Here is a 14,193-nt window from a genome sequence, read left to right as displayed (position 1 = left end):
CTATTGTAGATACGATTCTGGGACCTATTTTATTTAATTTTTCAGGTTAAAAACCATAAGATATCATTAATTTTGGTTCTTAATTAACGTTTTAAAAATTTTAATACTACCTTATTTCACCAGGGTAACTGAAATTTGAGCGAAATTTTTCACTAGCTGTAACTTGCAAATTAAGTATTTTTGGATATAAGTTTTTATTAACTTTTTCCATGTGTATAAAATATGTGGCTTGAAAACCTCCAAAACTATTAGATCAATTTCACTGAAATTTAGATATGTATGCAAATGAAAATTTGATGAAGATTGGTTGAGTCATTTCTGAGTTATGCTCAACCAAAAGTCAACAACATACAATGTAACCTCAATTTGAGGTAATTTTTCTGTCATGTGGTTGATTTGAGGGGGGAGGGGTGAAAATTAATTTACATTATGTTTTGAGGTATGAGGATTATAAAAGTATCATACATTTATAAAATTTTGTGGCTTGAAAATCTCCAAAAATACTAGATCCATTTCACTGAAATTTAGATATGCTGTATTAGTGTATATGAAGTTCTAATTTGATGAAGATTGGTTGAGTCGTTCTTCAGTTATGCTCAATTTAAGACTATGTTGTTTAGGAGTCACAATGGTGAGTTGAAACTAAGTGCTTGTGTGTAGTAGTTAATCAAATGTTATGCAGTGCTGTTTACTCTGAAAATCAGCGTATTTTTGATTGTAAATTGTGAAGGAGTTGGAAATGAAAATTTAGTCTTCTTACCCAGAAGAGAGCAAGAATTTTTTTAATTTATATCACTGTTAAATCCCCCTCCATTTATTATAAAAGTTTGTCCAAGAATTATTATACAACATAACAAATGAGTAATTTGGTAACAAAATATAATACTAATAAAACATACAAACAACAATTCTATTCATCATACCTGTAATTCATTGATAGCAACCCAAGAATTTGAAGGGAAACCCTGAAGCATGGGAACAAGAAATTGTAAACAACCAGACCAATGTCCAATCAGAAGCATCATACAAATCAAATTAAATATCCTCATGAAAACACTTGCCATATTCAGGAACTGTAACAAAAAAATTCAAAATTTCAATTACATCAGGTTAAGGTAATTTCCCTGAAAAAGTATTTAAAATACATAATTAATGAACACATATTAAATATCTCCCCTTCTGTAGAACACTTTGTAATAATCAGCTGCAGCTCTGAAATAAAACTGTATTATAATTCACCATAAAAAAGTTACTTTATTAAGATAACTGCAGTTGTAAGTAAACCAAAGTGAAGTGCTTATTAAAGTTTTTTTTTTTATTAATAGAAGATTGCAATGTTAAAAATATTATTATATTTGCTTTTTATAATTTATATATTAATAGAAACATATTATTTAAATGAAATGTTTAATACTACACATTTACAGCAGTGTTTTTTAAACAATGTAATTAAAATGTCTTAATTACTTTAATTTTTTTTACACAAATTATTAGTTAATTTACTAGTTAAAATACACAAAAATAAGCTTTTTATTTGCGCATGCTTGCTTGCAAAATAATAATAATAATAATAATAATAATAATAATATAATTAATTAAAATAAAGTAATTAAACAAATACTAAATAAAAATGTAAAAAGTAGTCTTTAAATATAAATAAATAAAATAAAATCAGTTCAATAAATAAACAAAATAACTGTTTGGCTGTTCTACTGACAATTAAGTAAGAAAATGCACAACTTACTGAGAAAAAGCGTAACTTACTGACTATGATAAAAATTAGTGGGTGTGTGATTTTTACATTTATGTCAATGAATACTTTTTTTAAAATTAAATTTAATTAAATATTTGGTAAACAATTTTTTTTATCAATCTATATTATTAAAATTAATTGTTATTACTATATATGGTGCCACTGGCAATATATTGTTCAAACAAAATTATTGTCTTTATTTCAAATTGTTTAAAAATAAGTAATTTTATAATGTATGTAATTATGGTAAAGCCAATATAATATTAAAAAAATACTTAGTTATTTGGATAAAACAAACACCAAAAATTTTTATTTTTAGGAAAGATTAGCCAGAAAAAATGTATCAGTAATTAAGATTCAATATAATTAAATATTTAATTTACAAACTGTCAATTAGAACAAAATACAACCTTTTAAGCAATCAAAGAAAATTAATTTACAAACTAACAACTAATTAATTTGATGTATTAACTTATTTTTTTAGCTGTATTACATTACCAGTTTAGTTATTCTTACTATAATTTAGATGAATAATACATACTACCTATAGTAAAGTTTTGAAAGAAAATTTGTAATCAGAGAATTGGATGCATGTGATTTTATACTCTATTCAGAAAAAGGAAGCCACTTAAAACAAGGGTGCAAATAATATATAAATGAAATACTTATTTCATTAACAAACTAAGAAATCATTGCACACTAACATTTTAGAGAATGTTTATTTCTTTTTTTTTAATTAGTTGATGTTACATGATTTCTTTATGTACAATGGATTGCCATGTTTTGTTTAATATTGAAAATCAATGAGAACTAGTTTATTGGACAAAACTTTGGCTGTTGTCATTTTATCCTTACTTCAAATCTTTCAATTTCAATAATGCCACTCCCTCTATTATATATATGTATATATTGTATAACCAGTGGTTAGTTAAGAGTGAATGGTTCATTAAAAATTGTCTTGGGTGAATATGGTACGAGTTCTCCCTTTCATCTAATTCATTTTGCTAACAGAGGATATTTTCTTTCAGCTCTACATGGTAAGTCAACATTTAATTATTTAAACATAATGTTTTCTAGAGTATATTTTAAATATAAATAATAAACAAGGATACTAAACTAGAATTATTATTGGTTTTACTAATGTTTGTTATATTGCTTATTTTTATGAATAATTACATTTTTTATAAAATTTAAAACAATACAAATATAAATTTTTGGATCAACAATTAAAATACATTTATTAAAATATACTTTATGGTTGAAAATCATTTAAATTATAAACAATTTTCTAACTTGATGGTTTTCAAACTAATAAAATAATAAACTGAACCAGGTGTATAACAAAAGAATATAGGGATTTTAATTTCTTATTATATCTATTTGATGATAGGTACACAGCGTTGATTTAATGTTAGTATCAAACAGCAAAGAGGATAATTTTAGTTGTGCACACAGCCATCGATTGATTCCCTATTTTTCCACTTAACAGCACTACTGGCAAAGATGACGACTACAGAACCAAAAGGTTTCTGTGTTTTGCAGTTTGCTAAATGCAACTCTGTAGTTACAGTTCACTGTGCATTCTGAAGAGAGCTTAATTACAATCCTCAAGTTAACATCATCATTTCTTGCTAGCATAATCAGTTTGAAATGATTGGATGTATGTAAAGAGAAGAGCATGGGTCGACCAAAAGTGTCTGAAGAAAATGTTGAATGTGTCATGAAGTCTTTCCTGGAAAGCTTAAAAAATCAGTTAGGAAGACCAGCCATGAATTAGCAATGTCAGTGATGACAGTATGAAATATTTTAAGCTACCATTTACAGCTGTTACAGGCTTTGAAGCCTACCCGCTATGCTGTGCGTGCCAACTTCGCAATCGAAATGTTGCAGAATGAAGATGACGACTTTCTTATGGTCATATGTGTGCAGTAATGAACAACATTTCATCTTAATGGGTAAGTTATAACCCATAAAATCTGTATCTGGGGGTCAAGAAATTTCTAAGAACTCTAACAATGCAAAAGGGGCTCCCCAAAGTTAATTATTTTTTTTGTGCGCTATCCCACCATCAAGTTTACGGGTTGTTCTTTTTCGCTGAAACAAGTGTAAGAGTTGCTTTTTTGCATATACTGCATACATGGCTCTTTCCTCAATAGCAAGGTGGAACAGAGAATTTTATTTAACAAAAAAATGCACATCTACTATTTCATTCTATTTGTGAATCATTACCGTAAGTTAAAGTTAAGAGATAGTCAAGTAGCTTTAAAACTCAATATTATTTTCTGTACACTCTGTATTTTCCATTTTTTTGCATGAATCTTTCATTGTGCTACTTATCAACTATATTGTTAATATAAAGTAACTTGCATTTAAATATACCTTCCAATTCTGAAATAAATTAATATCAACTGATCTGCTTCTTTTTTAGATTTTTAAGTGGCTGCTAAGGTCATTAGCTACCAACAAATACCAATAGTAAGTAGTCAAACTTCACTACTCATATTCTACAAGAATCATTGTCAAATTAACATCTGTATTTATAAACAGTACATTTTTATAAATGCACAGTACATTTTTAGAAATAAACAGAAAATTTCACAACGAACAATTAAATCAAATAGAAGATAAAAGACTTCACAAAAAATAACTCCAGACAATATTACAAAACATTTAAAAACAAGATCAAAACTTATACGCTAATATTAATAAACAAAGATGGAGTAATAGCACATAATGATAAAGAAAACGTGGACACAATCGCCGAAAGTTTCAAAAAGCTGCTGAATTGTGAAAACCAGACCACCCTATTTGATATCCATACAAACACAGTAATAAAAACCCCAACAGAAAATATACAAACACCAACAAAAGAAGAATTAAAAAGTGCAATTAAAAACTAAAAAACAATAAAGCAATCAGTGAAGACCAACTAACTGCAGAGTTATGGAAAAACACGAGAGAAAATGCGATACTAAATCTACAAGGAGCGATCCAAAAAATATGGGAAAATGAAGAAATCCCAGAAAAATGGACAATAGCAATAATATGCCCAATCCACAAAAAAGGAGAAAAAGCAAACCTGGAGATAATTACAGAGGGATATCCTTATTAGGTTGCTCGTATAAAGTATTATCTAGAATAATCTATAACAAAATAAAAAACCACCTTGAAAATGAATTAGGGTTTAGACCCAGAAGAAGCTGCCAGGAGCACATACTAAACCTAAAACTGATGATCGATTATTACAAATCAAGAGAAAACAACTGGTAATATCCTTTATAGATTTTAAAAAGGCATATGACTGCATACATAGGGAATCCCTATTAAAAATAATTAGGAACTTTGGTCTGCATCTAAAACTAATCAAAATGATCAGCCTAACTTTAAAAAAACACTAAGGTTAAATTCAGAGGAGATATATCAGATGCATTTGAAGTAAAAACGAGATTAAGACAGGGAGATGGATTATCCCCATTATTATTTAACTGCACATTAGAATATATAATTAGAGAATGGAGAAAATTAAATCCGGAAAAAACAAAAATTGGAACAAAAATTAGAGTAAACTGCCTGGGTTTCGCAGACGATCTAGCCTTTCTCTCAAACAACATAAAAGAAGCTAGTACCCAAATAGCTATAGAAACTAACACAACTTGCTGAAAAAAAAAGGTTTGAAAATATCATATGAAAAAACTAAAATTATGGTCAGAGATGTAAACAGAAACAAAGTGGAACTACTGGGAAAATTTAATTACCTAGGAGATACCATAACACATAACATCAATGAGAAAATAAACTGGCAAGAAAGACCTGAGGAACTTAAAAAATCATTAATAACTACCCAAAATATATATACAATAAAAAATGCCTATTGACAAAAACTAAAATCAGACATTACCAAACAGTAATTCTTCCAGAAATACAATATGCCAGTGAGACTCTCTTCAGACCATACAAAATTGGAGAAGTAGAAAGGATTGAAAAGATAGAAAAGAATATAGTCAGAAAATACTTAACCAAGAAAAACATAGTAGAAGGACTGCAGAGGATAATCCCAAATGAAGAAGTATAAGAAATAATAACCCCACTAACAAATTTCTTCAGGAAAAAAAGAATTTCATTCTTGGGGTACTTACTTAGAGCAGAAAACACCAGACTTGCAAACCAAATAATTAACTTATACTGGGAAAGAACAACAAAACCGAAATGGATAAAGGAAGTCCGAAAAGATATGGAAGAGTTGAGAATTTCCAAAGAAAATCTAATCACAAAATCTGGAAAATACGACAAACTAATTAAGACTAATATGAAAACATTTGAACCTAATATCAAAAAGAAATCCAACAGGGTTTATTCAGACAAGGACAGGCGCCAAAGATCAGAATGCCTCAAAAAGATGTGGGCAAAAAGAAAAGAAGCAAGAATAAAACAACTCACACAATTCAGAAAAAAGAAGAACCAATTACAAAATGGACTGGCCCAGAAATTGAACTAAAGTGATCTTATGAGGTGGTAAAAGCAAAAAAAACAAAAAAAAAACAGTACATTGTATGCATATATTCCTATTGATATTGGAAGGAATGTAATTTGCTAAAGACATTTAAAGACATTTGCTTAAGACATTATATTATTTGTCTGTGATGCTGATAGTTAACTGAAACCTCTCGAGTGCAGCATATGTTATTTTTCAGAATCATTTCCTTAACCTGTTGACCATCAATCTCCCCAACCACAAGCTGCAAATTGATGAGTAAAATTTTTAAATGCAACAATCATCTAACATGTTGAAATTCATTGTCAACTAAACTGTATGGATAAGGAATGATAAATGTTGCAATTAAAGTGTGATGTCAATTAATCACTGAAGACAGAACAAGTGAGTGTCCACGATAAAGTAATATTAGATGCTCATCTGTCATCGTCAACATTTTTTGGGACTGAATTTACATTATCTGATCTATCTGGCTAAAGAAGAAACCATCAAACAGAAAAGTACTGTAAAATCTTAAAAGAATTAAAACATGCTGTAGAGATCCACAGGATGGTCTTCTCATTAAAGGGAAGTGTCTCCTCTTTGATAGCACATGCTCAATTGCTCAAAACATGGTGCTGAAAAAGTTTCTGTTTCTGTGAGATACTGGATAATTTTTGTACAAGCCACATTTCACTCCATCTTATCCTGATTTTTAATAAGGAAATACAAGAAGGAATTTAATAATAATCTTTAAGAAGGAATTTTTTAATAGAAAATACAAGCAGACCAATGATATCCACCAAGCAGTCATTAAGTGGATCAATAACAAGGGGACTTAGTTTGCAACTAGTGGATGAATAGGCTCATTTCCTGATTTCTTAAATGCTTATATGTTAATGAATAGTGCTAAAAAAAATAGTTTTAGGACACATTTTTATTGTAAAAACAAGGTTTTTTTAGTTATATCAGTTAGTTTTTAGTTGTTATAAGTAATGACTAAAAAATACATACTTAGAAATTATCTTTATTTAAGGTTTACTTAGTCTAATTAGATATGAAATCTCCATTATCATATTTTTGAATACAAGTATTAAATCAATATTCCTAGAATTAATGCTCCTGTTACTGATAAGACCTATTGTCAGACCGCAACTGAGATTACTGCTTACTTGTGCGTTGATAAAAATGTGATATAAACAATTAAATCGATCATTTTTATTCTGATGAATCCATTTTTTAAATTTCTATTTTTAACATTTAAAGTAGGTTATTCATTAGTAATAATCTTATGGAGGTGTGCATGACTTTATTTTGACAAATATTTTCTATAGGTTCTTTAAATTATTTATGTTTTTACTTCTGTAACTGGTTTTAATACTTAAATGTCTAGTTATCCAGTGTAAAGAAAAAAATTTAAAGTAAATAATGTGGCACATCATTTATTAATAAGATATATGATTTGATCCGTTATAATTAAAAATTGTTTAGTTACCTTTCAAACTTCGTGGACATAAATTTCTGATAAAGTTACCACAACATAAATGTATACATTTACCAACTCATACAAACAAAAAGGTCATTTTCACTGAACTGGACAAAATGAAATGAAGTATGTTATAAATTCAGTGATATAAATCTCTAAAAAGAAGAGTTATGTTAAAAATATTTTATTTTTGTTATGAAATTTTCTTTTCCAGTGGAGGAAAAATTTTATGGATTCTATATATAACACACATTTATTCTTGTACATACACACAAAATGTGTTTTTCTCAATAATTTTCAAAATTGCATAATTAAAAGTAGATAAAAAAATACAACATAAATTCAGTAAATGCTTAATTATTATTACCTGCTTTTTAAAAAAAAGAAGAAAATATCTAGAACGCATAAAAAAAAATGATTACAATATGAAGAACACCAAATTATTAGACTCCAACTTTTGCCAATTCAAAATGTTTTTCAAAAATGATGAAAATATATTAATTCTCATCACTTTTGTCAAATTTATACATCAATTATTGTCCGGTTACTTATATTTCTGATGAGTACAGAACCAAGTCCATAGCTCTAATTATTAGTTTAACATACTGAACTACTGAATACAAGGCTTTTTATAAAAATATATGCTGCATTAGTTTAAATCTGCCCAACTTTAAGGTTGACAACAAAAGTAATAAATTATTATCATGAAGAACTAATTTTTAATTAAAGAATTTATAGTCTACTAATAGAATCACATTATTATGATTCATCAGGTTTTTTTGTTCACTTTATCTCAACAGTAGTTATGAAAATTTTTTTGGAATGTAATGTAATTTCTATAATGAATTCATTTACAATAGTTCATAAAAATATTTATCTTATTTAAAAAAAATAACAATTAACTAAGGACTATTGCAGAGATTCTGTAACAGAACAATGCAAAATAAAAAAGCATTCTAAAAGCAGTATTATTACTATGTATAATTAAAAAAATAAATTAATATAATATGTAATAGATAAAATAATTATAAAGAAGCAAATATCTATTAAAATAAATATACAATATAAACAGAAACACACACACACACACACACACACACACACACACACACACACACACACACACACACACACACACACACACACACACACACACACACACACACACACAGTCAAGTAATACAAAAGTGATGAATATAAAGGTGCATTATTATATGCTCTATACAACCAAAATATAATTTACTTCTGGTATTCAAAAATGATTTAAACCACATAATTTAATGATACATTTAACTTTCAGTGTACTTTTAAACATCTTTATTTTATTTTCCAACCTGATTATTTAATACAACAGAATCTCAAATATTTTATAAAAAAAATAAGTTCATAAAATTATTTTAAAATGTAAAAATTGGATAATAATATGTGAAAAGACCCAGTTCACTTTTCATAATTATAATTACAATAACAAAAAAATACCTATTTGATATATTATTAGGCCCAAGAGAGGTTAAGTACACATTGGTGTTTTGCACAAGACACTGGTGTGTGCATGCGCATGTGATACACACACACACACACACACACGCACACACACGCACACACACACACACACACACACACACACACACACACACACACACACACAGAGTTGTCAAATTTGAGAATAAACTATTCAAATTCAAAGAGCCATTGCTTGAAACAATGGTAATTTTTGAAAATCCACCATTTTAAGACAACTGGATAATAATCAGCCTAATGAACACTATGTGTTTAATTCAGTACTGTCTTACATGCTAATGTACAACCAAAAAGAGCAATAGGTGCTATGCTTAAACCATTGGAAAGAGTCTTCATTGGTTGAAAAGTACCTAATTTTTTACAATACCTCTGGTTATCCTAAAAAAATAAATTATTCTTTAAGTTGTCTTATTTTATTAACTACATGGTTTAGTTCACTGCATCAAGAAACAGATGTAAAACTCAATTAAATGATAACTAAGTGCCATGCCACTGAATAAAATAAATAACTAAATATTTGATTAAAAATCTTTACTTATAAAATCATAACAGGAGACATTAAAAGATATGTGCAGTCCCCATCATTGCTGATGCAATTGTTATGAAATCAACTAGTAGGAAATGATGCTCCAAAACTCAATATAAATCCAAGTACTTGAATAATACTTCCATTTCAATTTTAAAGTCAGTTGGGTACTTTCATTATGTAAATTCAATTCATGACACTGATTCAGGAGTGGCTGACCTGATTGTAGGCAAGATCTACTACCGAAACTGCAACATGTTAACAGCCGTTTTTGTACTAGTGTAAATAAGAATAAAATAATTTTTAAAAAGTAATAAAAGAACTTCAACAAAATTATTGCTATAAAAATGTTTAAAATATTAATTTTGAAATTTTTCTTTAAATAACTACTTATAGAAGTTCATGTTATACTAAAGAGAAACACCAGCAGCTTACTAACTTATTCTGTTATGACCTGAAATGGTTAAATTGAAGTGGATGAGCAGTTGGAAAAAGTAATATCTTTACTTTTTAGATGGTTAGTTTTTAAAGTTAGCTATATTATTTTATTTTATATTTTTTGGTTTTATTTTTATTTAAAATAAGGAAACAACTACAGAAAATTGCTACTCATATAAAAAAAGCAGTTTGAAAAAAAATATAAGTAAAAACCAGAAGATCTTAAATAAATGAACAAAGAAGTGCAGAGAAACAATATAAAGAGATTTTTACTGATAATGAATTAAGGCATTACCATTTTTTCTATACATATCTTTCAAGCCTATGTATTCTCACTAATTTCTTTAATTTTCACATGACAGAATATCAGAATGACACCCTTTCATGTCACTAAACAATAACAATCCAAAACTAAGCAATGATAGTGACAAACAAAAAATTTCTTCAAATCAGACACTGTAATCTGTTATTAAAAAAACTTCCACTTAAGTTATATGAAAACAGACCTACAACCAGGGCCATCAGAGCCCTGAAGAGTACTTCTACAAAATAAACAAAAATAATGCAAATTATTTGTCCATTTAGTGGAAAATGGCTTGAATACATATTAAAAGAAAAATTACTCATGAGTAAAATTAAGAACTGCCTCTTTTTTAAATCTGTTGAACACATAACATCAAAATTGTAGAAAAATACAGTAAAAATACAAAATTCTGAACTAATAAGTAAGAACAAACCCAATGTAATAGAAGGTTTGTTTATACCTAATCTTAACCTTGCAATCCCTTGTAACCTTTTCAAAACCATTGGAGTAACAATAGAGGAAATTCACTGTGTTTCAAGATTTCCATTTTAAATAAAAAGCAATGATAAAATAAAAATCAAATACAAACATATATTACTTCTAACCCAAATAAAACATCTATAGTAGTATATTATGTTATTTTTGTATAAAATACAAGAAATGTATTAACAAAATTTAACAAAACGACAAATAACCATAATAAATAATTTACAACTAAAAGTAAATAACATAAAACTACTAATAACAAAAAAATGTATAAGAAAGTAATTTATCCAAAATCATCATCTCTACTTGAATTCGATTCAGTTAACAAAAATAAGTGACTCGCTAAAAATAATATCATAATTCATAAAAAAAACAAAACATTTGTACTAAAAATTCTAAATGACTCATTTAAAAATTTTGTTAACATAATGCCAACATAACAATTATAAAATAATTTCTTCAACATAAGCATTATTTCATATCCAATTTAATGTGTTAATAACTATTTTACAAGCATTTGGGAAAATAAGACAATAATTTTCTACAGTTTATATAAAAATATATCTACTTTTCTGATCATTACAATAGTAATAAAAATAACAACAATAATTATAATGATATAGTAAATTACGAAGTAATTGACAAAATGTAAATGATAGTTAAATAAAATAGAAACAATAAAAATTATTTGCTACTTCTAACTCATATGGTAGCAACAGAACTGACTGTTATCAATAGGTTCTAGATTTATTATCTGATGTAGGCTTAGAATTTTTTGTGTTTTATTACAACCATTGTCTAGGTGAAGGTAGGTAATATTTAAAAAATATTGCCAGATTTTTATATATAATGTTCTTTCATCTAAAAATAAATTTAAAAATAAGTGAAATTTATTTTTAGATGGATACATATATAAATTAATTATATAATGAAATGGTTAAAACCAAAGGAAAAAGTATGTTTCTGAATAAGATTAAATATATTCTCGTATACATACATGCATTTCCAACCCCCATCCCCAGATACTGCTTGTTATAAAAATATGACAACATAAAGTCATATTTAAAATGACAGATAATTTTTTATTTACCTTTCATAAAAAAACTACTGTTTACTTTACTTTTTTTATGCTCTTTGTTTTATATAACTGTAACAATTTTTTATTTGCCACTTGTCAGTTGCAGCACAATATCTTCTAATTTACATCAAGGAAAAACACAAAATTCACCTCCAATGTATAAAATGGTGATTGCCAAACTTAAACAGATAATAATAACTTTCATACATTTCAGTAATTTTATTAATCTACTTGAGTAGGTTATCAAATGAATCCTGAAAGTACAAGTTTATAATTATTAGGTTTCCATTTTTTCTGGTATGAGATCAAAAGTTGACAAGAAAAAAAGAAACTGAAACCCTTTTTCCTTTAAAGCTATCAATAAAAATAAACAATAATCATATTCTTTCAGTTGTTAATAATAAATAGTAATAAATATATACTGCACATAAGAAGTACGTTGACTAATTCATATAATTTGTTTTGTAAGGGTTAAAAACAATAAAATAAATTTATAATTTGTGAGTAGTAGTTATAAAGTATAAACATATTGAAGGTAATCTCATTTTAAAGTATTATTTAGAGAAACAGAATTAAGTAGACAAATACACATAAGATGTTTACTTTATTAAATTATGAATTAAAGAAATTAGTTTCTCAAAAGAGATATACTAAAATTCTTAATCCCTCATTAATGTACTTCAATTTGAAGATGTATTATTTATGTTTTTACTTTTTTCTGTTAACTTGTCCTGTTAAATGAATGATTAGTACACTCTAGCTTACATTAGTGTACTATTTTTATTAAATAATGCAGCGCTTATATTTCAAAAACAAAATAACATGCACAGTTTTAGCGAGTCAAATCAAATAATATAACAAATATTGTGAAAAACTGCAATAATTCTGTAAGGTTTTTTTGTTGCAATTTATTTAATACTGCTCACATAATTTATTAAGTGATAGGATTGGTACAGTAATCCTGATGGGGCATTGAGGGCGTTCTCAATTTGAACAGAAAACTGTGTTCCTTAAAATATGATGGTTCTGGAGAACAAATTAGAGAGTAGCTTTCTTTAAACTGAAAGATTTAAAATAAAGAATAATTTCAACAGCTTAAGATTTGTTCAATAAATTGGTTCCAGGAAATTACTAATGATAAAAAAGAAGTATACAATTTTTCTGAACTCCGTTGACATATTTAATAGCTACAAACATCATTAAATGACACTTGAATAAAAAAATTATTAACGATGTAAATGATAAAATACAATTAAATTTCAGAAAAAAGAACCTGTAAATAAAATTACTCATCTTCTAATGTAAGTAAATTTACTTATAGAAAATTCTTTTGGAACTTAATGTTTTTGATAGTTTGTAATAGCATTCATTTTAAGGTAGGTAATAAGAAAGACCCTGCAGTAAGTTGTCAAGTATTCTAAATTGTATTTGTTCATTAAATATGTTTTTTATTTATTTCTATAAAAATCAAACTTGGTGAGTTTCAGTTGATGTACATACAATACATTTTCATGTTCCTTTCAGAAAAAAGGATTTCTCAAAAAGTTAAAAAGCTAATTCTATTATTATATGTAATACTAGCATCACATGCACACTCTCTCTCACTCACACACACACACATATACACACACACGCGCGCGCGCGCGCACATCTTATCTTAATAAAATTATTTATATTAATACAAATAGTTATGAGTCATAATTACTTATAACAGATGTGTTTTCATTACTATACTTTGCAAAAAAAATAATAAAAAGCAGAAGACAAATGTAATACATAAAAAATTTTAACTATGAGCTCAAATGTCCCCCTCCTAATTATATCTAGCTGGATAAACCAGAACAATACTGAATAACATATTATAATATGAAAAGCCACCCAAAGTATATTATTTTTAAAAAAAAACTACTGGATTATATTCAAATGATCTGATACAGGAAAATTGATTGGAAGAGTGAATCAGTTAATTAATTATATCCTGAATACCAAAACTGATGAAAATCATAATTATAAAATCATAACATTCCCAAAAAGAAAATATTCTTTGATACCACTTAATATAGACTGATGATTTATGTGATGTAGAAATAATTGATATGGGGTTTTCAAAACAAATTAAAAATAGCATGT

General features: G+C 27.0%; 1 protein-coding gene across 3 annotated transcripts in view; it reads right to left on the bottom strand.

Moving 5' to 3' along the window:
- Positions 1-14,193, bottom strand: part of Ih (hyperpolarization activated cyclic nucleotide gated potassium channel Ih) — a 633,919-nt gene that overhangs the window by 37,341 nt on the left and 582,385 nt on the right. For all 3 annotated transcript variants that reach the window (XM_075359885.1, XM_075359888.1, XM_075359887.1), the window contains exon 5: positions 924-1,073. In XM_075359885.1, the coding sequence (XP_075216000.1) occupies positions 924-1,073 (150 nt within the window). The remainder of the gene's footprint in view (positions 1-923; positions 1,074-14,193) is intronic.

The sequence above is a fragment of the Lycorma delicatula genome, chromosome 3 (assembly GCF_047948215.1).
Source record: "Lycorma delicatula isolate Av1 chromosome 3, ASM4794821v1, whole genome shotgun sequence".
Taxonomy (NCBI): Eukaryota; Metazoa; Arthropoda; class Insecta; order Hemiptera; family Fulgoridae; genus Lycorma; species Lycorma delicatula.
This window is presented reverse-complemented; position numbering and strand designations above follow the sequence as displayed.